Source organism: Neoarius graeffei, chromosome 13 (assembly GCF_027579695.1).
Source record: "Neoarius graeffei isolate fNeoGra1 chromosome 13, fNeoGra1.pri, whole genome shotgun sequence".
Classification (NCBI taxonomy): Eukaryota; Metazoa; Chordata; class Actinopteri; order Siluriformes; family Ariidae; genus Neoarius; species Neoarius graeffei.
In genome coordinates, this window is record NC_083581.1 from 4,489,151 (window position 1) to 4,515,223 (window position 26,073).

Consider the following 26,073-nt stretch of genomic DNA (forward strand, 5'->3'; position numbering starts at 1 on the left):
CACATGCCAATGGTTTAAACATCCGCGCGTACTACCCTACTAAACAGTGTGCTAAACACATGCCATCGGTTTAAACAGCCGCGCGTACTAGCCTACTAGACAGTGTGCTAAACACATGCCATCGGTTTAAATAGACATGCGTACTAGCCTACTAAACAGTGTGCCAAACACATGCCATCTGTTTAAACAGCCACGCGTACTAACCTACTAAACAGTGTGCTAAACACATGCCATCGGTTTAAACAGACACGCGTACTAGCCTACTAGACAGTGTGCTAAACACATGCCATCGGTTTAAACAGACACGCGTACTAGCCTACTAGACAGTGTGCTAAACACATGCCATCGGTTTAAACAGCCACGCGTACTAGCCTACTAGACAGTGTGCTAAACACATGCCATCGGTTTAAACAGCCACGCGTACTAGCCTACTAAACAGTGTGCCAAACACATGCTATCTGTTTAAACAGCCACGCGTACTACCATACTAAACAGTGTGCCAAACACATGCTATCTGTTTAAACAGCCACGCGTACTACCCTACTAAACAGTGTGCCAAACACATGCCATCGGTTTAAACAGCCACGCGTACTAGCCTACTAAACAGTGTGTCAAACACATGCTATCTGTTTAAACAGCCACGCGTACTACCCTACTAAACAGTGTGCTAAACACATGCCACCGGTTTAAACAGACACGCGTACTACCCTACTAAACAGTGTGCTAAACACATGCCATCGGTTTAAACAGCCACGCGTACTAGCCTACTAAATAGTATACAGAATTATGACAATCTACTTGACATTATGACCACGACATAATCTGATCAAAATGAATCATAAATAAGATCTTTTCATAAATCTTACTAAAATGGTTTGCTCCAAGTTAATTAACTTTCAACAGCCATTTATACTAAACAAATTTAAATCGCCGATATTAGTCACTTAAACAGTGTGCAAAATACATTTAAAATGAAATGCAGTGAAATTAAATTTAAATGAGATGCTCGAAAAAACAAACAAACGCTGTTTAATGCGAAGCTTCCACAGTTTCATACTAACTGGTACGGAAAACAAGAACGTCACTTCCGGGTGCCTTCTCTTCTCCTGTAGTGTAGTGTAGTGTAGTGCAGTGCAGTGCAGTGGGCCCGCGCGAGCGCCTTCAGCCGCCGGTGATTTGCTGATGTTTCCATGAGCTCACTGCTGATCGGAGGGGGGGCTTTGGCAGAGACCGCGCGCGAGCGAGACAGTGACGCATTAGGACCACGTGACCGGCTTACGTCCGTACGTATCTACGTATGTCCGCACGCACGTAGTTTCTTTTCCCTTCTTTCAGGCGCCAGCGATTGGAATAAACGCGAAAGCGAAAAGGGGGTGTTTTTCTCTCTCTCTCTCTGCGCCGCTTCAACATCTCCAGTCCTGTAGAGCTGTGGAGCTGTCCCACCCGAGTCTCCGGCACACACACACACACCCCGCGCTTATTTACCTTTACTGTTGTGTTCAGCTTTGAAGGGGTGACCTGCATTTGAAAGCAACCAAGCGAGCGCGCGCGCGGTAGGTAAGTATATGTTTAAGTGTGTGTGCGTGTGTATGTAAGGGAGCAGTGTGTGTGTGTGTGTCTGGTTTTGGCTGTGGTGTGGTTCAGTGCAGTGTGTGTGTGTAGTGGAAAATGGCGACAGGAGGTGTGTGTGTGTGTATGGGGGGGTATAAGCCATATTTTTGGGGTCTTGGTTTGTTTGTGTCTGTCTGTATATATATTACACACACACCCCAATACCTGTCTCATACCTGATCCATATGATGTGTCTGTAATATATATATATATATATATATATATATATATATATATATATATATATATATGTATGTGTGTGTGTGTGTGTGTGTGTGTGTGAGAGAGAGAGAGATTAATGCATGGCTCATTAGTGATGATCAGACTGATCCTTCTTGCTGTAACAACTCCATTTCTGACCTGCACTCCTTCTTTGATCGTGGTGATGAGAATAAAGAAATAACTAGACATTGATTGATTGATTGATTATTATTAATCAGGTGATCATTCCTGTCTCACTCACCTGGCCAGGAGCTGAGCGCTGAGGAAGTTCTCACACACATCCTTTAATAAAGTGTGAGCACTGGGACAAGGCTTTGAGTTCATCCGAACAATTAAACCCCGTGTGTGCGTGACCTCGCTAATATGCAAAGCGTTACAAGAACTGTAGGCCATGATATCGTGTGTGCGTGTGTGAGAGAGAGAGCACTGGGAATAAGGCCAGTTCTCTCTCTCTCTTGCACACACACACTTGACTAAGTCTGTTTTGATACAAATAAGTTCACGTACTGTACATTACTGTATAAAACACCTTTTCATGTTCTAGATGCACTAAATCAGGACTAAAACCTCAAACGCATGGCATGCCGTAAAAGGAAAACGATCAGCATCAGGGTGGTGTGTGATATCAGCCATACACCATAACGGCGCCTCTGATGCGTTTTGTTCCTTTTATACTACGGCGATTTGCAATCATTACCTTTTTTTTTTTTTTTAAATCCATTTTAATAATGTTCTTGAACGTCTGTGAAACGAGTTAGGTCCTGTTCTCTCTCTCTCTCAGAAGACTCTCAGCTTCATCTGTGTTACTTGGTGCTCGCACTGGAGACTCCTTCCTTCAATATTAAACACTAAAGCTCTCCATAGAGAACGATGAAAAAATTCACCTGGTCAGTGACTACATGTGCAAGGGGTCCCCCCCCACCCGTGAATGAGTTGCTACTATGGAAACCGTACGTAGGATCAGAACAAACACCCTGATGTAAACCTGCGCTAGTCTCCGAGTCTCTGTTCTAGAAAATGAATCGATGCCTTTTCCTTCTGACCAATCAGATTTGAGAATTGAGCGTCACTGATTGAATAAATTTATGATGAATTGCTGAATCCTACTTGTGAGAAACAAGTGACTTTTTTTTTTTTTTTTTGAGTGATCTAGAAATATCGTTCTGTCCCCAGGTAGCAGGTGAACGAGGACATGTTTGAGGCTGCTCGATTGCATAACCCTGGGTCTGATATAAAGGTGACGCTGATGTTAGGAATCTGATCGCAGGACGAGTTTGGTGTTGACACTTTTTTTTTTTTTTAATTTCTTCACTGTGTGTGTGTGTGTGTTTGGTTGTTTTTGTTGGACTCGTTTTTCTTTCCACATTTCAGAGTAGGTGAGTGCAAATCCACAAACAATCCCCAAACAAGAACCTGGCAAGGCTTCCTTTGAGCGAACAACGAATGAGCGAGAGAGCGAGTAGGTCTCAGCGGCGCTAAAATCAGGACGGGCCCCTGTGCGCCAGCGCTGGCATTATGTTTGCACTGCCTCGCTGGGTACGAGCCTGTGATGTCAGCCATTTTAGGTTGGACAGAACAGCGCGTGGTGTGCCGCCATTTTTCCCCTCCTCTCTCGCTTTCTCTCTTTATGTCTGTCTTTTTTTCCCTCCCAAATCTGAGGTTTAACACCATAGGTGCTGGGAAGAGCTGATTCTCAGCCCGGGCTGTGTCGTGAAAATGGCATCCTGACGTTAATCAGGACCTTTGAACCGGCCGGTGTGACGCTGCTGACGCTCTTCTGGGAGCTTTTACGCCACTGCGCTCGCTCATTGAAAAGCAAATGAAGCCATCAGTGAAAGGAAAGGCTTCACACTGAAAGAGGGCCGGGTGTGTTGTTTTTTTTCTTTCCCCTGTTTTAGTCTCAGGAAGAGGTGACTTTTATTTATATATATATATATATATATATATATATATATATATAAATAAAAATGATGTTTAGTTTTTACCCGATTTGACCTCGGAGATGAAATGAGGTGAAATCATGGAATGAAGCAACACATTCGTGCGCTCTCTCTCTCTCTCTCTCTCTCTCATACACACACACACAGGAACCCAGTTCAGGCTGGCGTACAAAAACTGAGGCGCTAAATCAGCACGGCCATCGACAATCCGTTCTCAGGCAAGCACGACCACGAAACACAGCCCCACCTCAGAGACATGGACACCGCGCTGAAATAGGAGCGGGGACGGAGGGACGGGATTCTGCGGTCACAGGAGCATGAGTTAAAAACAAGCCAGAGGGAGCCAGGAACGTTGTGTGAGAAAGAGAGAGACACACACACGAAGAGAAACGGGAGAGGGAGAGTCTGGGGGGTTGAGGGTGGCCCGTTGCCATAGGGACAGTAACACACCAGTGGTGTAGTCGACCTGTCTCCCTGTAGACTGGGCCGAACTTGTTGAAGAGAGAGCAAATGTGGGGGAAGGGAACGAGTCAGGCTTCCCTTTTCTTTTTTCTTTTTTTTAAAGGGGGTGCGTCTTCACACACTCGGTAGAATGGACACACACACCGTTGGACAACATCAAACCCGTCCATCTGGACCATAGAGCCCCGACGAACGCTTTCTAAAATAGATCAGCAGGGTTACAGAGGGCTCAGAGTCACGTGACTCGGGTCAGCACGCCACTTCAGAGAGATGTGCGAGACGTGACTATTTGGGGACACGAAAGAGACGGCGTAGCTACAGCCAGAGAGGAATTCAGACTCGTATCTGTCAGCTTTGTGGTTTTGCTTACAGTTCAAAAGAAGGTCGGAGAGAAATCGTAACGTGGAGGTTTCGCGCCGAGATGAGACGTGATGCAATACAACATATGACTTGATTGGTTCGTATGCATGGTGACGTCGTGTAGATTAAAAATTGCATTAAAAAAAATCGAGTTGATGTGTAACCACGCAGACGTCAACGGGTCGGTTTTGACGCGAGTCTGTCCCCGAACAGAAACGTTCATGACGTGATTTTTAGTGAAATCTCTTGTTGCTTTTTGATGAGGGATGAATGTTTTCGTGGCAGAGCCACACGCCGTGAAGGAAGCATGTGTTGGCTTCCTGTTGGTTTCACGCCGCATTTAAAACGAGACACGCAGACATCAGGTTTCCGAGCTGATACACATCCGGAATTTCCACAACCAACATTCGGTATTTGTACCTGCGAGTGTGTCTCAACAAGCAGCGTGGCTCTCAGGTTGGCTGCTGGCTGAACGGACCGAGGCGGAACATTCCAGAGTCTTCACACTGTGCCAGGGAGGAGGAGGAGGGAGGGAGTGACGGACGGACGGAGACAGAAAAGGGAGAGAGAACGACCGTGAGATTGTTTGACTGGGGGGGGCGGGGGGGATCAGGGCTGAGAATTCCTTACAGAAACACCTCAGCGCTTCCTCTGCCTGGTGACAGATAACCCCCCCCCAATATACACACACACACACACACACTCTCCGGTTCACCCCAGCCCAAGCTGATCCGCCCAACCCCCCACTTCTCACTCCTTCATGCCTCCTCCTCCCTCAGGGCTCAACCCATGTGACCGATGGTAGGCTCTGCCCACTCCGCAACCCCCTTTTGTGTCAGTCATGTGACCCTGCAGGCTCGGCGAGGCTGAGCCCCGTCATGCAGCTCAGAGTGGCAGCAAGGCCCAAACCAGAGGGCATTTCCATCTCCTAGGTTCGAGAGAGGAGAGAAAGAAAAAGCACTCGTCTCCTGGTTCTGTCGTAACGGATCCTGGCTCCGTTTGTTCTCTCAGCAGCTGGGATTGTAACCCAACCGAGAGGATCAAAGAACTCGCGAATGAGCGAACAACAAAAAGTGTTGTTCCCGAGGCCTTGAAATATCTCCGGCGTGGTCACGTGGACCATGAGATCCATTCCTGATGAAAAATGTCACGTCGTCATCATGACCTCGCGTTAAAGGAATACTCCGGCGTCATTCGCCATCGTCGCTATCTACAGCATGCGTAGCGAATATGTTCAAGACGTCGGAGAGACTTCCTGTTTCGGAGAAGGAATCGCGTCCAGACTGAACGAAGGAAAAACCCGATAACTCGCTGGAATGAAAGTCGAAGGGGCAGATGTCGAGCTGCGCAGATAACCGTTTAACACGTTACTGCGATACAAACGTGACCAGTTCATATTAAATCTGTCCTGAGCGATGCTGGAGAAAAGTAGCTCTGGTTCCTTTGCGCTTTCCTGCGCCATCCGAGCCGCACAACTGCACTGGTAATGTTTCCTCTGGGAAAGAAAAATGGCGCCATAATTTCGACAGGAAACAAACGAATGAATAATTTGTAAAACTGTTGCGATAAATAATGATTAGTATAAATGCTCTCTCAATGTCAGTGCTGGTGATTTTGATCGAGTTCCTGGATTTATTTTTCTTGTCCGTTCTCAACGTTAACATTGCTAATGAGCTAATATTTTTTAAAAAATTATTTCCTCTCTTCTCAGTTCTTCACATCACCACTAAAGGCCTCTGCATGCTCTTGCGACAAGGCTTTCGCAGATAGCTTTTCGCAGACAGTTGTAATTTATCGTTGAGCGGGGAGTAATAGGCGTGCGCGATGTTATTCACCGGCACAACGCAAGGGGGCGCGAAGTCGCTAGGAGTAGTTGGTGGGTGTGGTTAGTGGAGTGTTTATCCTCCGGTTACTTATAATGACTAGAACCTTTTTTTTTTTTTATAATGACTAGAACTGGAGTCGTATAGATGTCCGTACTTCCTCGATCAACCGCTCTTCATGCTGCTCCATCTTCGCTCGTGTTTTTAAAAATGGCGGTCGTGAAAACAAAACAAACCGGGAAAGTAGGGAAGCGGAAGTGCGTGTACAGCGGATGTAGAGTGGACCAATCAGAGCCCTCTTGTCTGCGAGGCTTCTGCGGTGGTCACAATTTTTGGGAGGTGCGCGCAGAGCGTCTGCGAAGGTGGGGGGGGCTACGCAGACACTGTCTGCGACGCTATCTGCGAGGACTGGGTTGTCAGCATAAATTGGCCTTAACTGTACTGTATGTTCAGGTAACCAGGAACATCACCAGCCTACTTCTTCAGTGTTTGATTAACACCTTATAAATTTCACCTGACTTTAAAAAAAAAAAAAAAAGTTGATTTTTAAAGGAAGCATGAGTCCTAATTTAATTCCATATGTTGTATTTCCTGTAGAAGCAGGAAGTCAGAATGATGGCGTGTTCGTGTGTGATTGATTTACTCAACAGCCATTAGCGTTCGAAACATGAGGCGCTAACGAACCATGTTTGCTTCCAAGGAGCAACTATTGGAAAGCAGGACACGCCCCCAGGGGTGGGACAGATGTGTTTATGTTCTGAAGAGCGTTTAATTGGACGATCAGAAGATTAATGGAGGAAAGACAGCAGAAATAAATCTGGGTTTTGCTTTTTGATTTGCGCTGACTTCATCAACCTGAACTTTGACCTGTGAATTTGTGACCTCATTCTTGTGAGCCAATAGAAAAGAAGTAGGTGTCACACAGACCCTTGTGGTTTTTTTTTTTAAATATATAGTGTTAGTAGTGTTGGATGTGGTGACGTGATCCGTTAGTCCACATGTTGCTAAAAACAAAAGTCTAGCTGTGCGTGAAATTGAAATCAGTTAACTGTATGCAAAAATGAGTAACGTGCTTTTTTGTTTTTATGAAAAACGAGTGTTTTGCATTTGTGTTCGCAGTCGGAGAAGAGCGCAGGGTCGGCTGTGCCGTGTGTCACTGTTTTTACATTTCGGGCGAATCATAATTGAGCTCCAAAACGTACGGAGTGTTTTGCGTTCCTGTTTGGTCAAGCTGATTTTGTTTTATTTTATTACTGTCCCAATGCTCAGATCTGCACAAGTCAACACTAAATTGTTATAAATTTTATTTTTTAAATTATGAAATAGTTAGCCTTTTCCATTTCCAAGCCCTGAGAAGCCCTTGGTGAATTTTGATGAAATTTGATGAAACACTGATTGATTTGGAGGACAGTCCAAAGCATCCAGGTGTCAAATATAGGGTCCATCCATCCATCGTTGTAGCACCACCAAACGTGGCATCTAACATCTAAAGAGGGTTCTGAAACAAAATTATTCAAAGAATTGGGCTCAGGTGTACGATACGCCCGAGGTTGTCCAATGAATTTCTATGGCAAAGCCGCCAAACAGGAAGTGAGCCCATATCTCCGCAACACTTTTATGTATCTACGCCAAACTTGGTGAACTGACTCAACACCCCACCCAAAGGGAGCCCAGAAAAATTTGCCTCATTTTACCACTCGAGGGTACTCTAATTAAGAATTTTTGTTGTTGTTACTACTATTCATATCTTTGATCTAAATTAATGATTCTTATTTGAAGTCATTAAACGTTGCTATTTCCTGTTTGAGGACTAGGCTACCAAACAGGAAGTGAGCTTATATTTTTGGTCAGTTGACACGAAAGTTGCACACAGCCATGCTGTTGATAAAATGACACAAAGTTTCCGTGGCAACTGTGCCCTGTTGCTGTTTGGCCCCCTGATTGCTGCTTGCAGCTATATTTTGTGGTACAATTCTGTTTTTTTGGGGTTTTTTTCCCCTCTCGCTCTTTTTCTTCAGGTGTCTTAAGGACATGGAGCACGTCCAATGACTCGGCCAGGTTCTGATTGCATGAATTAGCTACGGTTTTTATCTGAACAGGCTCACATTGCGTTATAGACGGTTGTAATCTGATGCGTTGGGATGTACGCAGTTCAAGCGTTCGCAGGTTCTTTTGTACCTGGAGCACCTTATAAATTCTGAGGTTTTTAAATCAGTTTTCCTAAATGGCGTGAACGGTTTCCTTGAGGTTATTAATGTACATCACAAACACTTGGAATATCTAGGATAATATCTGGAGAGCATGAGAAATCGAACCAATCCTATAGCCAGTATTGATATCAGACTGATACCAGCCCAAAAAAAAAAATAAAAAATTTAAAAAGGTGGCTCGGCTTTTGGAGAAAACGTAATGGGTTCTGTAACAAATGGTCAAGTTTGGTATTGGATTGGATTTGGAAAAGACATTTATTTTTTGGAGCAGTTTAAATTGTGAAGTGCTTAAGTTTTAAAAAAAATATATTAGTGGAGTAGCTTTTAAAGAACTCTGCTGCTTCTGATCAGTTTGTAACGATTAAAAAAAAAATCTATCATTCTTCTTGGTTATTCATACATGTTATTTATATATACATCCACACTCGCCAGCAGCGCTCGAAACTAACGGTGTCCCGGGGACCATAAAAAATGTCATCGGGACACAAAATTATCATATCTGGGACAATCCCGGGACAATGGAAAAAAATAGATCTAGAAAAAAAGTTCTACATTAATATTATTTACAAAGCCGTAACACATACGTAGACATTCACCTAATTTGTCAATTTTAATTTTAAAACGTTAACAGCGAAAAATACATAGTAGCTACACTTTCGATGTACCTGCATCCGTAGGCTACAGAGCAGCGCATTCTGTTCTAGAATCTTCGGCCGGTGTCCGCATTATATGGACTTGGAATGGAATTGCTACCGCACACGCTGCGCCGACTCTTGCCAGAACAAAAACGCTTAAGTGGTTGAAGCTGACCGACCGCGGGGAAGAAACTGAAAGCCCAGACACAACGTCTCCGGGACCTTCAGGATCCAAAGCGTCATCGCCTGGTCTGCAGGCAACGCTAGCAACTGAATGAACTTAATGAACACTGTTAGACACGTTATAAAATACAACAGGAATGATGTGGATGATCTTGACGGAAGATACCGTTCAACAGAATAAGTGAGTTTTCTTGGTGTCTTTCTAGTTCAGAAAGTTTAGTCAGTCAGCAGCACAACTAGGCTCGGACCTGCCACTATGCTGATGTTGCTAACATTTGCACCCAGCAGCGAAAGTTCATAAAATGGATAACGGAAAGTTCATAAAAATGGATAACGGTAATGGTGAAAATGATAAGTTGGCCTTATAAGTGCCAACAGATATTCAAGGTATAAGTAGATGAAATGAACATAAAAGGGGTCTTATTTTCAACTAAAGTGTACTGCAGATGTAGGGAGTTGAAACATTTTCTGAATGAGCTAGTTGGCCCCTTTAAATAAACGGGTATCTATTCATACAGTGAGATCGCCAAAGTTTAATAAACTGAAAATGCAATAACTGTAATTTTGAAGTAGATGATGTATAGGACATGTGTCGCTTGTGTCTTGTGACTTATTGTAAAAATGATATAAAGGGTTCAAAATCGCATAGTTACAAATATAATAGTAACTTCATATGATAATATTAACCACTGGTTATTTCAGAGAGGAAAAAAATGGGGACACTATTGCTTCCATTCGGGACAATACAGCACAGAATTCGGGACCACTGGGGGACACAAAGAAAAAAAGTTAATTTCGAGCCCTGCTCGCCAGCTACTTTAATAGGAACTTATTGTTGTTGATTGTAAGATCCCTGTTCTTGGCTGCAGGAGTGGAACCCAGTGTGGTGTTCTTTCTGCTGTTGCATGCTGAGATGCTTTTCTGCTCAACACGGTTGTAAAGAGTGATTATACGAGTTACTATGTCCTTCCTGGAGAGGGGGGGAAGCTTGAACCACCTCAAATCTGTCCATTTTCTGATCTCTGACCCTCTCATCAACAAGGTGTTTGTTTCCACCCACAGAACCGCCACTCACTCACTTGATTTTTTTTTTTTTGGGCACCATTCTGTGTAAACTCTAGAGACTGCTGTGTGTGAAAACCCCAGGAAAAAAAAATCAGCAGTTTCTGAAATACTCAAACCAACACCCATGCCCCAGTGAAAGAAAGTCAGACAAAAATTGAGATCACAATTTTTTTCCTGTTCTGATGTTTTGAAGCTTGTGAACATTTAACTGAAGCTCCTTGATTTTGCCTCTGTGGAGGGATCGGCTGATTAGAGAACTGCATCGAACAGTAGGTGTATCTAATGGGCGTTCTTAATAAAGTGGCCGGCGGTGAGTGTATATAAAACACAGTATATCGTGAAACATATTATGTATCGTAGGAATGTCTTCGAGTGCCACGCGTCAGCCTCCGAACGTTCATTCTGTCGTGAGGTGCCCACCTCACCTCACGATTATTTCAGATTAAAACCGACTGTTTTCTTGCACGAATGTTTTATTTTAATGCACAAGGAGTACATTGTGTCTCTCTCACACAGACCTCACACACAGATTCCAAAAGTGAACACAAACAAAGGTTTACGTGGCTATTATACCTTTACTTAACGGATTATTAAAAGGGTAATCCGCCTCATTCAGTCAGAGAAACTTGACCTTAATCGGGTTACTTTATCTGGATGTAAATAAACGCAGCCACTGTTATCTGAACTTGTTTATGCACTATTCCTTCCATCCATCCATTATCTGTAACCGCTTATCCTGTACAGGGTCGCGGGCAAGCTGGAGCCTATCCCAGCTGACTATGGCTGAGAGGCGGGGTACACCCTGGACAAGTCCCCCAGATCATCACAGGGCTGACACACACAGAGAGACAACCAACCATTCACACTCGCATTCACACCTACGGTCAATTTAGAGCCGCCAATTATCCTAACCTGCATGTCTTTGGACTGTGGAGGAAACCGGAGCACCCGGAGGAAACCCACGGAAACCAAACTCCGCACAGAAAGGACCCCGTCGGCCGCTGGGCTCGAACCTAGAACCTTCTTGCTGTGAGGCGACAGCGCTAACCACTACACCACCGTGCCGCCTTCCGTTAACCTCTTAATCTTTCAGAACCCATACAGGTTATTTAAGTCCTTCGTTTGTTTGCACTTTTTGTAACTTGCTTCACTCGACCAAATATCTAAATTAATTGGAAATGTCAAGGCTAATCAAGATTAAAGAACGTGTGCTGCATTAAACAGGAGCACGCTTTGTTTGAATTGCTTTTTATTGGCTGGCTGAAAGAGACAAAAAATGAATCAGTGGACTTTGCTTATTTTAAAACTCGAATTAGTCAAGTACAAGCTGTTCAGACGTTGTGTTGGAGTGATTAGCGAGATTCAGTCCCTTTTTAGGTCCTTGTTTTGTATTGGGAATGTGCTAACAATGAGGAGGAGGAGGGAACTGGCTGGTTGAAAGCACTAAAAAAAACAACAACAAGAGGCCATAAAAGGTTCTTTGAAACTCGGGCAGACGTAAAAGTAACCCTTGATTGCTTTCTGGCCTTGAATAGCATGACCTTGTGATCTGCAGTCTGTGCATCTCTTGAGACTTGTCTCCAAGTCTGCATTTACATTGGGGCCATTGTGATGTCCAATACCAATATTGGAACACGTTAGATGTAAAGCCTGATGTATCTCCGATTCCTGTGTTTATAGGTTTCCTCCAGCAGAAACGTCACTGTGGTTATAGAAAGGCAGTGATTCTGGTGTTTCCAGGCTTAAAGCCTTTTAATTTTTGGAGCCATGACCAACTGTATCCTTGTTCTGTCATGGTCTGAGAAATTCTTGCAGACAGCCTGGTTTTGGTAGCTACCCTGCAATTTTTTAAAGTTGGTTTCCCCAGACTTCAGAATAAATAAGAAAATAACCAGGTCTTCGACGTGTTTTAGTTCTAGAACCTCATTTGAATGTAGGGGTGGGGGGAGTCCTTTACCCGGTTGCAAACAATATCTGGTTTGTTTTGGAAGTCACCGGGGGGGGATTGGAATTGATTGGCAGTTGTGTTCATGGCACCTCTTTTGATGATATTTGATGAGAAAAACCTCTGACTGGGATCTTTACTTATAGTTGCTTTTCTTCTTTACAGGCCAGTTTTGTGATGCCTTAAATACAACACCGACGTGCCCATAAAAGAGGAGGAGTACTCATTGTGGACTGATGGTCATGTTGCACACCATCTTCCTCTCCATGGACAGTTTATAAAAAGCGGACTCTTGGTGACTGAGGCATTTTGGTGGAGCTACCATATCAAAAGCCATGGCTAGCAAGAGGAAGTCTACAATTCCCTGCATGATTCCTGTAAAAACCATGCATCTACAGGACGATCTTGAGCAGGGTAGGCTCTCTCCCTCTGTCAAGGAAAGCAGTTTCTCCCACAAGGGAGAGGCAAGCGAAAAAGCCTTCCATAGTTTGTGTGACTCGTCAGGGCAGGATGCTAGTAATGCCCAAAAAGATAATGGCACTTACACCTGCAGGCTGTGCAATTTTGAAACCCATGACCTGAACCTCTTCCTTGATCACGTCTACAGTGGGCATCCAGAGTTCCGTACTGATCCTTGCTTCCTCTGTGTAGACTGTGGGGTGAGTGCGGCAAAATTTGAAGGTCTTGCCTTGCATAATGCCCGAGTGCACCCCAGTACTGTAACCATGACGCTACAGCTAAAGAGGAAGGATAGGAAGGTCACCGTGGAACAGAGCATCATCGCCGGTCCTGGTGAAAGCACTAGCTTCAAGGAATCGGAGATCTCCATCACAAAGACGCCCATTATGAAAATGCTGAAGGGGAAAACGGAGCCCAAGAGGATTGTGGTTTCTCATCCTGCCGCAGACGAATCCGCAACTGTGAAGCAAGCGGAGACGGCAGATTCTCCAGCAGTTTCGGTCACCCACGTTCCTACAATCGTACACAATGGTGCAGCAAGCAAAGTCACTTTGCCATCTGCAATACAGATAGTCAATGGTTCCGGAGCTCTTCCTATGCTGAAGACAGCCATCACCCAAGTTGTGTCTGTAGTACAGAACAGAAGTGTCAACCAGCAGTCGTCTTCGGCTTCTTTATCCACTTCTTCGTCCACTTCAACAACTTCTTCGTCAAGCTCCAAAAACCTACCAAAGGTAATGATTCCTCTGAGCAGCATTCCCACCTACAATGCATCCATGGATAACAGCAGCTTCCTGAAAACGTCCTTCAGCAAGTTCCCGTACCCAACCAAGGCCGAGTTGTGCTATCTCACCGTAGTTACCAAGTACCCAGAGGAGCAGATCAAAATCTGGTTTACAGCACAAAGGCTTAAGCAAGGAATTAGCTGGTCACCAGAGGAGATAGAAGACGCCCGCCGGAAGATGTTTAACACGATCATACAAACGGCACCCCCTGCTGCCCAGACTCAGCGTCAGACTCAGCATAGCACCTCCCAGCAAACCATTACAGTCCTACCAGCGTCCCTTGGTACATCCAGCATCCCTCACATCTTACAAGGCAGCCTGGTTGGCCAAGGAGGCGTGATCGTCACACAGCCCATGATCTCTAATGGGATACAGGTCAGCAGTGCCCCTGTTGCCCTGGCTGTAACACCCAAGCCCCAGGCAGCGGCCAAGCCCATGATGCAAGCAAAGCCTGCTGCCGCCCTGGTGGCTGATAAGGGGCTGAGCATGGTGGTGGGCAGTGTTGGAAGCAGCAATAGTGGAAACAATACCATCAGTAGTAGCAGCAGCACAAGCAGTATTATAAGTAGTGTTAGCACAAACAGCAGTAGTGCAAGTAATCACACCAGTGTGATTAACATGGGTGGCAACGGTAAAATGAAAAGCAATAGTAAGGTCAGCACATCTAGCACGAATGGCAGAAGCAGTACACCTGGCAAAACGGTTGAGAACAAAAACGGCACTAATGTTAAGAATACTGTAGCAAAATGTAGCGCTGATATTAAAGACTGCACTGATGCGAAAGGAAACACTAATGAAAGCAAGAGCAGCCGAAGCAATAGTCCCAATGTTACAGCCAGCTCCAGTCCGACTCCAGCAACCACCAATGACGGCACCCCAAGCAAGTCTGAATCCCCATCACCAGCATCTGCCAACTCTCGCACTCTGCCCTCTGCTAGCTTCCTGGATCCCAGCTTTTATAAAGCCAAAAAATCCCAGGAACAGCTATCTGCCTTAAAGGAAAGCTTCCTCATTAGCCAGTTCCCCAGTCAAGAGGAGGTAGATAGACTGATAAGTCTGACTGGTCTGACGGTTCGTGAGGTACGGAAGTGGTTCAGTGATCGTCGCTACCACTTTCGCAATCACAAGGGCTCAAAATCAAGCACTGGTGGTCAAACTTCAACAGCCACTAGTTTTGCCTCCAGTGCCTCTGGCGACAGTGCAGACAATGCTGCTTTGTTGGAAAGGCCCAGAACCCCTCAACAGGTACCTCTGAGTCCTTCACGGCAACAGCAGACGACGCCCCCGACGCCTACCCGACGTCAACCTCGACCCCCGTCCCCAGACTTCACAGCAATACGATACAAAGAAAGGGAGCCCCACCAGGTCCGCGCCCTCGAGGCAAGCTTTGCCCAGGATTCCGATCCGCCCGAGGAAGAGGTGGACAGGTTACGGGCAGAAACTAAAATGACTCGACGTGAGATCCATGGCTGGTTTGCTGAGCGGCGGAGGAGAGTGGCAGCTGAAAAGAAAAAGGAGGAGTTAGAACGTGCAGAGAGGGAGGAAGAGGAGGAGGAGGAAGAAGCGGTGGGTGAAAAGGATAAAAATGAGACTGCAGAAGAAAAACAAGACAATGAGGAATCATCAGAAACAAGCCAGCAGGTCAAGGAGGATGCGTCTGGAACTGCCCCAAAGGTTAACCCGATAAAGATTAATCTCAAAATGCTGAAAGTCACCGAAGCGAATGGAAAAGGTGAAATGGAAGGAAGTCCACAACCAGAGATGACTAAAGTGCCTTCTCCTGTCTCTCAGACATCCACCCCTCCTCCGCCACCACAGTCATCCCAAACACCAAATCGAGGAAAGAAGACCCCAGAGCAGCTCCATTTACTTAAACAAGCCTTTGCTCGCACCCACAGGCCCAGCAGCCCTCAGTACAACGAGTTAATTGCCAAAACTGGACTGCCACGCCCAGAGGTGGTGCGCTGGTTCGGGGACTGTCGCTACGTCCTCAAGAACGGACAGCTCAAATGGCTCGAGAGCTATCAGGCAATCGTAGAAGAGGAGGACTTCCAGAAAGGCAATATCTCTGTCCTTCAGGAGCATTTCAGTACCTATGGAAATCTGGTGGAGATGCAGCTGGAGGAGCTGGCCAGGTCCAGTGGGTTGAGCGAGGAACTGGTCAGGAAGTGGTTTGCAAAACAAACAAAAGCACACCCGCTGCCCGAGGACAGGAAGTCTGAGGATGTGGAATCTTCACCTTGCACAACCAAAGGCAAAGCTGCCTTAAAATCGCTTCAACAGGATGAAGGTGACGTGAAAGGAGAACCGATGGAGCTGACAGTCACAGACCTTAGTACAGCTCCGACCACGAACAAGACAACTGGAGAAGACAAGTCTACCAGCGATGAGCCAGGTGAATTATTATTTTAAGATTTCAGTCTTGATTGGACTATTCAGGAATGGCTAAGATGATGGAATTGTTTTTTCTCCTTAGTCATAATTGGTTTCTTCAAAAGTGCTAAATATGAATGTATAATCAATTTAATATTGACCTAACTTCAGCCAAGGTCACAAATATCCGTCAAACGGTCTTGATTCAGGGGAATTGTGGATTCCTAAAATCAAGATCCCGATTAAAATGGGATCACGTTTTTGTCATAATTGAATGATTTAATTTTATTTGTCTTGGCTTATGAGTTAGTGCTGGTTCACTTTCTTAAGTTTTGGGCATTATTTAATTAATGCTACTGATTAAAAAAAAAAAAAAAGACTGGATAGCCTAAAATGTTCTGGATGGTACTCTTAGTGCCTGACGTAGTGGACGAGCATGAAGATGTGTTCGTGAGGTCATCCTTAAAAAAAAAATCTGTTTCCTGTCCACTGGGTGAGCAAAAAAATTTTCAGTCGGGAGGGATTTTTTTTTTTTTAAATATATATATGGATGGATAAGAAATCGCAATGCTGTGTTTTGCTTTTTCTTTCAGTACTTTTTTATTACAAAAGCAGACACATTTAATAAAATATGACAGTTTAATCAACTGAAACTTGTACAAAAACTTTTAGCATTTTAAATGCTGACTGCAACATTTGCAAAACTTTTACAAAGGTGCTTAAAATGTCCAACACACGGACTTTTTGTAGTTCTAAATCGAGCGTTAGGCCGAGTTCGGATGAAATTACACTATTAAAATGATCACTGAATGATTTGTTTTTCTGAATCTTTACTATTTTGTTGTTCGCTAGAATACCATTTTGCGATTTCACACTTAAGCAAAATTTAAAACTCCGGATCTCCTGCCTTCATGGTGGCTGCCATTTTTTTGTGCCGCACGGCGCATGCGCAGAGCCGATTCAGTTCAGAGTGCGCGCGCACTCGGCGGAGGCAGTAGTGTGTCGGAGGGAACAGAAGCAGAGATGACGCTTATTTTGTCTCCGGTAAACCAGTCTTCTCTCGTTCAATTACGTGCTGGCATCAAAAGACACCGTTGGTTGTAAATGAAGCCAAACTGAGTGGTTGGAGTGTATTTTCATACACAAATGGAGAAATGTTGGCTGAGTGTGTAATTGTGTCGCCCCACTGCAGACCGTTGTCGCTGTTAATTCATAGCATGCTCAGCTGCGTGAATGTGTCATGCACCGAAAATAAGAGATTTACAAGCCAGGAACGCCTCATGATGCAATACGCAAGAAAAGAAAGAAGATTTCCTGCCATTTTACTTTGTATTTGAGTAAAGTGAATAAATAAATGGTCTGTGGAAAATACATTTAATCCTGGGAACTGCGTGCACAGGAGTTTATTTTGTGTTTACCCCCCCGGCTGGCTACTTATTTGTCATGGCTGGCTAGTATGAGCCTTGGTGGAAAGCCCTGGGAATGCGGAAATGTCAAGTTCGATTTTAGATTTATGAACCCGAAAAAAAATGTCAAAAAACTGGTATTAAAAAAAAAAATTCAACCGCACAAACGGCACTCACCCGGCCGGTGGACCAGAAACAGAACGTTTTTTAATAATGGCCTGATCGAGATTCCAAAGCTCTTCAATAAGGCGTCTGGATAAATGGTGTCTGGATAAACGTAATAAAAAGTAAACAGTTTAAACCACATGGTATATTCCAGATTAATTCTATCCACATTCACTGGATATGAGCAATCGTGCGCTCTGATTGGCTACTCTACTACGAGGATATCAGCTCGTATACCATGAATAGAGAAAAACAAAATGGCGGAGCGTGTTATTGAACCAACCGAGGACGAAATACAAAATAAAATGAACAAAATATGGAATAAAAGTATTTGATGGTAAGAACGCATCCCCCCCCAAAAAAAAAAAAATCGCATTTTTCACAAATCGCTCCTGTCATTTCGCCAGTTTGTTTACATCCTAAGCAGAAATGATTTTGTTGGATGTTTGTGTAAAGTTATTTATTGAATTTTGAAAAAATAAAAATGCTCTGTTTTTCTCAAAATCCAGTGACTGTAGATAGAACGAAAGTTATTCCACTCAACCTCGGTGCTACGCACCTCATCGGCTCATGTACGACTCGATTTTGTGGAATAACTGTTAAATCCAAGTGCAGCAATCCGTACAGATTGATTTCTTATGCAGAAATTTTGACACTCAGGAGCACAAGTACAAACTTAAATTTTTTTTTTATTCACTTTTTTCCCTGAATTTACGGGATTTTCATGAAAAACGAAGTGTCTTGTGTAAATGCTCAAAGCATCCAGATGCGATAACGTCTATCGGTTATTGTTGAGGTTTAATGTATTTATTTACCTTTTTCTGTGCATTTTAAATAGAATTAGAACTTAATTAAATTACAGTGCCCTCTACAATTATTGGCACCCTTTATAAAGGTGAGGGAAAAAAAAATCCACATTTTGGTGAAGTCGCTTCATCTCGCACTGAAAAAGTAAGAGGAATCCAACCTTTAATTGAAATGTATTCATTCAGAGAAAAACATTTTTCATCAAAAACACCTGCCACTATTTATTGGCACCCCTGCATTTAATACTTTTTATACAACCCCCTTTGCACTGAGTCTCTCTTGTAACATTTTCTAAAGGTTGGGGATTCAGAGCAGGGCATTGAGCCCATTCGTCTTTACACAATCTCTCCAGATCATCCAGGGTCCTCGACCCTCTCTTGTGCCCACAGGTTTTCAGCCCAGGGGACTGAGATGGCCAGGGCAGCTGGAAGATCCAACGACGACCCGGTTTTAGTTTCCAGATTCTGATCAAAAATGTCCGGGTGTTTCATGGAGCCCATGATGCCGTGGACCCTAACAAGGTTTCCAGGGCCTTTTGGAGGAAAAACATCACAGAACCGCCACAATATTTTTTTTTACAGTTGGGATCGGGTTCTTTTCAGTATAGCCATCCTTCTTTTTACTCCAAACCCACTGCGAGTGTTTATTTGGGGGGGAAAAGCTCCATTTCTGTTCCATCAGACCAGAGAACATGGTTCCAGTTAAAGTTGTTGGAGCGTTTCACAAACTTCAGGCGCTTACGTTTGTAGTTAAGTGACCGAAAAGGTTTTTCTCGAGCCTTCTAGATAACCTGTTGGCATGGAGGTGGAGTCTGATGGTGGTTTTGGAAACCTCATATATCTATTTTTTTTCCCTCTCTTACCCTCCTCACTGTATGTGAGGGCAAAATAAACATGACTCCTCTTCCAGGCGAGTGTGTAACCGGTCCCGTTGGTGTCCACCTTTTTATTATTGTCCTAACAGGACATTTTCAGGCAAGTAGCTTTTTTTTTTTTTTAAATATATACCCGTTCCTTGACTTTTTTTGAAGGTCAACACACGTCTCTCTTATCTTTCCCATGTTGAGGGAATTTGGTCTCTGTGTCGCCTCATATTTGTTCCCCAGGAAGTCATGGATTCTGGTTTGAAAGTTCCTCCACACTCCAATCAACTCACACATGTACAATTTAAATGGAAACATGCTTCAGGTACATCGTGTTCATCATTTCCAGGGGTGCTAATCTTTTTTTTTTTTTTTTTGGGTTAAAGAATTTCTAATGATGGATTTATTTTCCTCTGAATAAATTTTTCAATTAAAGATTGGACTTTTCAAATTTTTTCAGTGTGAGATGAAACAACTTCAAGAAAAGGTGGATGATTATTATTTTTTTTTTTTTCCAAAGGGGTGCCAATTATATTTCAATTTTGCAGCAAAAATGTGACAAAAGTAAAGCAGCTCATGTCAAACAGTGCAGGCTGACAAAACAATTACAAATAGAAATGTTTTTCAGGGTTGAATAACTTTTAATTTATTCAGCAACTTGATGAACTGCCATTTTTATAAATAATGTTTTGGATGCAACTGTTGTCAGTCTGTGAGTAAAAGTAATGTCCGTTATGCTGCTTATCGTGTATCGTAGAAAGAAATACCTTTCAAGGATCGTGATGTGAAATGTATCATATCGCTCTACCTCTAATAATAATGGTTTATTTATGGAGCACATTTTACAATGCATATGGTCAAGTAGCAAAGATTTAAAAAAACTAACTTTTTAAATGTCATGTCTGGAATAATTAGTAAGAAGAAGAAAAATGTAGCTCATTTACTGAAACTCTCGTGTGATCATTTTGCAGTGTGACGAGTGACTCGGCCGTTTGTGGAACGGCGAGCGAGTGTGTTTCAGTGTAGGAGAGCAAAACACACACGTCTCGCTGTAGGATGTCCACCATAGGAGGCCTTTTACTGGAGTTTTGTGAAGAATCCAGCACTCGACGTCATTGTTTGTTTTTTAACCCAACAAAAGCATCACGGGACATTCTTTTTATTATTACACCCCCCCCCCCCCTTTTTTTTTTTTAGGGTGAGAAGGATGCACGCACGCACACACACTGTACACATGATGGATTGTCTGGATGTTCGCTAACGATACGCAGAAGGTTTTGAGGTACGCGCAAAGAAAAAGTGATTGATACTGCACAGCTCTCTGTGAGCTCTTTTTAAAAGAAGGAGAAAAAATCCTGAAGGACACCATGCCCAGGAGACGTTTACCCGTATTCCTTAGTTCAAGCAAGTATTCGGCGTCACATTTCCTCCTTTGTGTACATTTTTCCTGACAGCAGTAATGAGAGGAGAAGAAAAGGAAAAAAATTGTTTAAAAAGTGGTTCAGCATTATGGATACTCTTTAGGTTTGTTGTATAATTTTTACAGATATTTGCAGAATAAATACATCTAAAAAGCTCGTCTTGTTGAATACTTTTATTTAATTATTTCATCAGGCTTTGAATATGCTCCATATGAAAGGCAAAATTAAGATGTATACCCCTCCCTTCCCAATATAGCATAGGCACATTACAGAAAAAAGGCTTCGGTTTGTAAATAAGAGCATCGTAACAAAATGAAGCATACATACATGTCCATCTGTCAATAATGTATAAATATGTATATGTACACACGCTCTCGCACAACGCACACGGAGGCACGTTGAAGCAGACGGCAGGGGAAAAAGAGAGAGAAAGAGATTTACACAGCGCAGAGTTTCATCAAAAACATGGCAACAGCGGCATCGATGAGTCGCCTTTTTCTCCCTCGTTCAGGAGGAATAAGCACTCGGGGCAGGAAGCGCACGTTTCTGGTTCCTGTTTCATCTGGAATTTGGGATTACGCAAGAGCTCGGTGAGACAGAATCCAGAACTCAAAACATGGATGGAAAGAATGTGAAGCTTTACATCGTTCTGCACATCCTGATTCCTGACCACTCGGAAATACGTAAACCTACGTAACAACAGCTCCGCCCCCTTTTTCATTAAAAAGGAATAGTGCCACGTTACATCTAGGACGACACATCATTCCTCATACTGTTGGAAAAAACATCTGTACGCTTGTGTTCTGTTAAACGACCTCACAGATGCTCTACAGTGTACACGATTTGGTCCTTGCGTTTAAAAAAAAAAATGCTTAAAGCAGCGATGAGTACATTTTTCCCTAGGTAACCTTTCACGAGAACCTTAACCGCTCAACTATTGCTGTCTAAAACTGAAGGATGCCCCGAGTCTGTATTTACATTTTAACACTAATACTGTCATCAATAAATTATGCGGACATGTTAACAGGCTGGTGGCTTAAAGAAGCGGTTTGGAAGGGGTTTTTTTCAGCCTTCTAGTGCCTGCGAGTCACTTGAAATGATTGATTGATTATGAATAAATCCCTTGAAAAGAAACGAAAATACCTTGTAAGCTGGTTTGGAAGGCGGGAAAGGAAAAGAAAACGGGGCGGGGCTAATTTATGGGCCAGAAAGCTCAAAGCGGTATAAAACGTCAACGAATCGGATTTTAACCCCCGTATCAGACTATTTCTATCGCATCGAGAAGCGAGCGATCGATTCAAAAGTAGAAACGGACTCACGAGAAGAATAAAGCGATTAAAAATACATATGGAGTCTTTAAAAAGTAAAACAACAGCAAGCTGAGATGATTCAACTTTTTCTTCATCAAACAAAGAAACAAAACCAGCGAGCGGATTGTGAACAAGGTTTACATTTAAAAAAAACAAACAAACAACATGGCACCGTTTTCCTGTTTAGAGTCCTGGTCCCTCTTTCTTGGTTTAAAAAGAACAAAAAAATGATCCAACAATAATAGTGTGACATAAAAATAAAAACAAGGATGATACTTTGAGAAATCAAGAAAAATATATATATATTTATATTTCACAAAGCCTCTGCCTGGTCCCATTTTTCTGAAGCCTGCCAGAATCCAACAAAAACAGGCCGGGGCTTCTTCCTGAGCTCTCGGTTTTACGGCTGCATGGATTTCCGCTCGACTGGGGGAAGAAGGGAAAAAAAAAAGAAACAAAGAATAACATGATGATGGCGTGCTGGGGGAAACGTGGACGCTTCATTCTGTGGGAGGAAGAGAGCACGAAAAAGGGGGAGAAAGCCAAGCCCTTGTGTTAGACACGTACACTAATTAAAAAAAAGAGAGAAAGAAAATCACATTATGGAAGTTAAAAGTTTGTGTTTAAATAATACAAACATGGGGAGAGAGGGACGCTCTTTGAGAGCAGATCAGCTGCAGCTGTTCTCTGGTACACAGCAGAGCCGGAATAAATATTATATATTTATATATAGACCTATAGATTTCTATATGCCAGAGAGAGAGAGAGAGAGAGAACGGAAGAGGAAAAAAAAAAAAAGTAGTTTTAAACCCAATCCCATCCCAGGTGTTGACGTTTCTTCAGTCCTTCATGCTACTGAACGTCCCGCGCACGCACACGTCGCTCAGACGGCGTCTCGTTACGCCGCATGACCCCCGACGTGTCCCTCCCACCGTCTTCATCTCACACCGTCTCCAGAAAGAGGGAGAGAGAGACAGATAGAGAGTGAGACAGATAAAGAGGTGGGAGTTCTGCCTGAAATGTAGGCCAAAAGCACTGGCGACAACGTTTCCATAGAAACAGGTTTCACAGCAGTCCATGACATCATCAGCACTTGAGCCAGACCCTGGGTGGCAGTGTGTGTGTGTGTAGGGGTGTGTGTAGGGGTGTGTGTGTGTGTGTGTGTGTGTGTAGGGTGGAGGAGGCGCTACACACGATTGTCTCCACCTACTCGGGCTCGTCGCATCAACCTGTAGGAAAGAGAATCATCGTCATCATTGTCATGCTGCGTGTCATGCTGTTATTGGAAAATAATCAACATGAGGACGGTGTGATGAAAGCGGAGCTCCTGTTCTCACCCTGAAGTTGATTATTTTCCGACAACAGCATGTCTTGAAGTGTTTCATTCCTCCAACAATTCCTCTTAATTAATTCAAGAACGACAAAAATCACACTGTTTATCTGTTTAGCGTTGCCGAACTTCCACGGATCAAGTTCTCACTTATGTTACGCAGTCCGAGTTCTGGATTCTGATCGGTCAGGTGAAAAGGTGTTGGTTCATTTTCTGGAACAGTAGCGCGGGTTTATATTAACGCGCTTGTCCTCCGTTTCTATAGTATGGGACGCGTACGGTGGAGGCACCACATAACGTTTTCTGGAAAAGCAGGACGGAGGAGTTTACCCGGCAAGCTGTGATTTTTTTTTATCCTCCCTGATTAAGTTCGAGAGTCTGCTAAGGGACGAGCGTTTATAGCTGCTGTAACGTAAGTGAGAACAGGAACCGGGCTGTGACCTGAACACACACACACACCTGGACCTGTTCTGTGGATCCATGTGGTCCAGTAGAGCTTCCTGTGACACTCTGAAGTCGTCCAGCGGTGACTGATATCGAGACTCGAGCGATCCCTCACGGCCCCGATACCCGAGAGCCTGAGCCGGGGACGAGGGGAGAGGGGACATGGAGGACAGAGAGGACACACTGTCCCCTAAACGGTCCCTCCCTGCCGTCATCACACCCATCGTTCCGAGGAACGGACTCGTCATCTCGCCGTTCTCATGCTGGAAAGGGAGAGGAGGGGAGACATGAATAAAGACAGACAGCACCTAGACAAAAATGAATCAACGTGAACAAAAGTTTATAAAGAGTGAGTGAGAGAAATGGAGGCAGAAGGAAACAGAGAAAGAAAAGGAGGGAAAAAATGATAGAATGGAAAGAATAGACAGATTGATAGACAGTCTGTCTCTCGTTATCCACATGTCTGTATTTATCCATCAGTGAATCACACTAGGTATCGGTCTAGCTATACATCCATCTCTCTCACTCTTTACACGTCTCTCTGTATCTCGACTGGTCTCACTCCCCACATATCCACCTGTCTCACTGCCTGTGGATATAATCGGTCATACTCGTGTATCCGTCTGCCTCACTGTCTACATCTGTCTCTCTCTCTCTCTCTACATGTCTGTCTCATTTTCTATGCATCTTCCTGTCTCACTCTCTATGAATTTTCCTGTCTCACTACATCTCTCTCTCTCTATGCATCTTCCTGTCTCACTCTCGATGCATCTTTCTTATTCTCAAAGCACATTTGTCGGTCTCACTACATCTGTCTCACTCTCGATGACACACAGATCAACATACAGAAAGACCACCAGACAGAGATGGACAGAGACATAGACAGCAAGACAGACATGCACAATGAGAGACAGGTGTTGTGCATACATCCCGTGTGTGTGTGTGTGTGTGTGTGTGTGTACACACACTCACTCTGCCTCTGCTGATATCGACGTGGACGAGCAGAGATGCCAACTCCAGATCCTCATTATAGCTGTTCTTCAGTGGCACGGCCCTGTAACCTGCACACACACACGCTGCATTAATTTAAGAATGACCTGTAACTTATAATTAATTAATAAATAAATATGAAAACACTGTTGTATGATGAGGGCTCTGGAGAAGTTTGAACACTTTTTTTCTTCTTTTCTTTAAAGCAGAACTGAGGTCATTTTTAAACTTGCTTTATTTCTTAATTAACATGTTATTCAATCACGTTTTGGGTTTTAGTAACCTTATATCGTGACTCGTATTGGCGATTAAATATGATACTTATCGGCCTATTCGGTTTTTAGCCGTGTTGAATTCGGTTCGTTTGGTCCACGGCAGGCGTCGCTTATCCGCGTAATCTTCACGAGACTTGTGCGAGACTTTGAAACGTGAAGCGTCAGCCAGGTGTCAGTGCCGCCATTTTGAAAACTGTTTTCCAAACGAAGTATTGCACAAAAATGAGTTTAAATGACGATTACTGCTTACTTTTTTCAAACTTTCCTGATTGCTATCAAAACAAACAAAACTTCCGGCTTGATTACATCAGCATTCGAAAGAGGGCGCGCGCGTCTTTTGACAACATTGGCAGACGTCGGTCACTTTGATTTCCGCTGTACGTTTTACTTCCGTCCTACGATGTCTCGCACAGGTCTCAACGAATCTCGTTTACGCCCGTTGCTTTGACATATGGACTGATATATTACAGAGCATATTTCAAACACTCAGAACTTGCTATAGCAGCGACAAAATAGCGATCAAACATGCATTCCGATATTTAATAAAATGAGAAATAGAATTTTGATCATAAAAAATTTGCCTTCAGTTCTCCTTTAATGTGTGTGTGCTGCAACCCTGAGTGTTACAAAGGCTCTCGATAAACTCAATACATTTTTTTTTTTAATTCTTCACAGATGGACTGAAAATCCAGACCTTTAGTTGTACCATTGGCTTCAGTGTCCCACATAGAGGTCACTTTTTCTTTTTTTTTTCTGTTAACTGAGCCTCTTATTTCATTTCATTTCATTACACTTTGTAGTTTTTTTTAAAGTGCTCTACAAACATTTATAATTTAAACTATGACTTCGAAAAGTCTCAACAGGTCTTGAATCACCCTGAAGGGGTTTATATTTCACGATAATGACCATCTCGCTGTACATCATCTCCCTTATTAAACGGCTACTTGTAAAATAAATCAATAATCTGACAAAAAAAATTTTTGATTTAAA

At 43.6% G+C, this 26,073-nt stretch overlaps 2 protein-coding genes across 8 annotated transcripts in view; one reads left to right on the forward strand and one right to left on the reverse strand.

Annotated features, from left to right (window-relative positions):
• Positions 1-1,153: 1,153 nt before the first annotated feature.
• On the forward strand, positions 1,154-20,890 carry zhx3b (zinc fingers and homeoboxes 3b). Of its 4 annotated transcripts, none has more exons than XR_009656014.1 (4): positions 1,154-1,557; positions 12,622-16,095; positions 18,841-19,638; positions 20,285-20,890. XR_009656014.1 is itself a non-coding variant. In XM_060937158.1 (3 exons), the coding sequence occupies exons 2-3, from the start codon at positions 12,792-12,794 to the stop codon at positions 20,287-20,289; spliced, it is 3,309 nt and encodes a 1,102-aa protein (XP_060793141.1). In that variant the 5' UTR covers positions 1,156-1,557; positions 12,622-12,791; the 3' UTR covers positions 20,290-20,890. The 4 variants fall into 4 exon arrangements, 1 of the variants encoding a protein (XP_060793141.1); XR_009656015.1 differs by having other exon boundaries at positions 1,154-1,553; XR_009656016.1 differs by lacking the exon at positions 1,154-1,557 and adding an exon at positions 2,601-3,699.
• A 2-nt stretch (positions 20,891-20,892) lies between these two features.
• plcg1 (phospholipase C, gamma 1) overlaps positions 20,893-26,073 on the reverse strand; it is a 100,067-nt gene continuing 94,886 nt past the window's right edge. For 3 of the 4 annotated variants that reach the window (XM_060937156.1, XM_060937154.1, XM_060937155.1), the window contains exons 31-33: positions 24,785-24,879; positions 23,834-24,081; positions 20,893-23,273 (exon numbers count right to left, since the gene is read on the reverse strand). In XM_060937156.1, coding sequence (XP_060793139.1) covers positions 23,231-23,273; positions 23,834-24,081; positions 24,785-24,879 — 386 coding nt within the window. In that variant the 3' untranslated portion in view covers positions 20,893-23,230. The remainder of the gene's footprint in view (positions 23,274-23,833; positions 24,082-24,784; positions 24,880-26,073) is intronic. The other variant, XM_060937157.1, reaches the window with a different exon arrangement.

Excerpts from the sequence above, each read along its gene's own strand:
- zhx3b (XM_060937158.1), top strand. The coding sequence starts at position 12,792 with ATGGCTAGCAAGAGGAAGTCTACAATTCCCTGCATGATTCCTGTAAAA.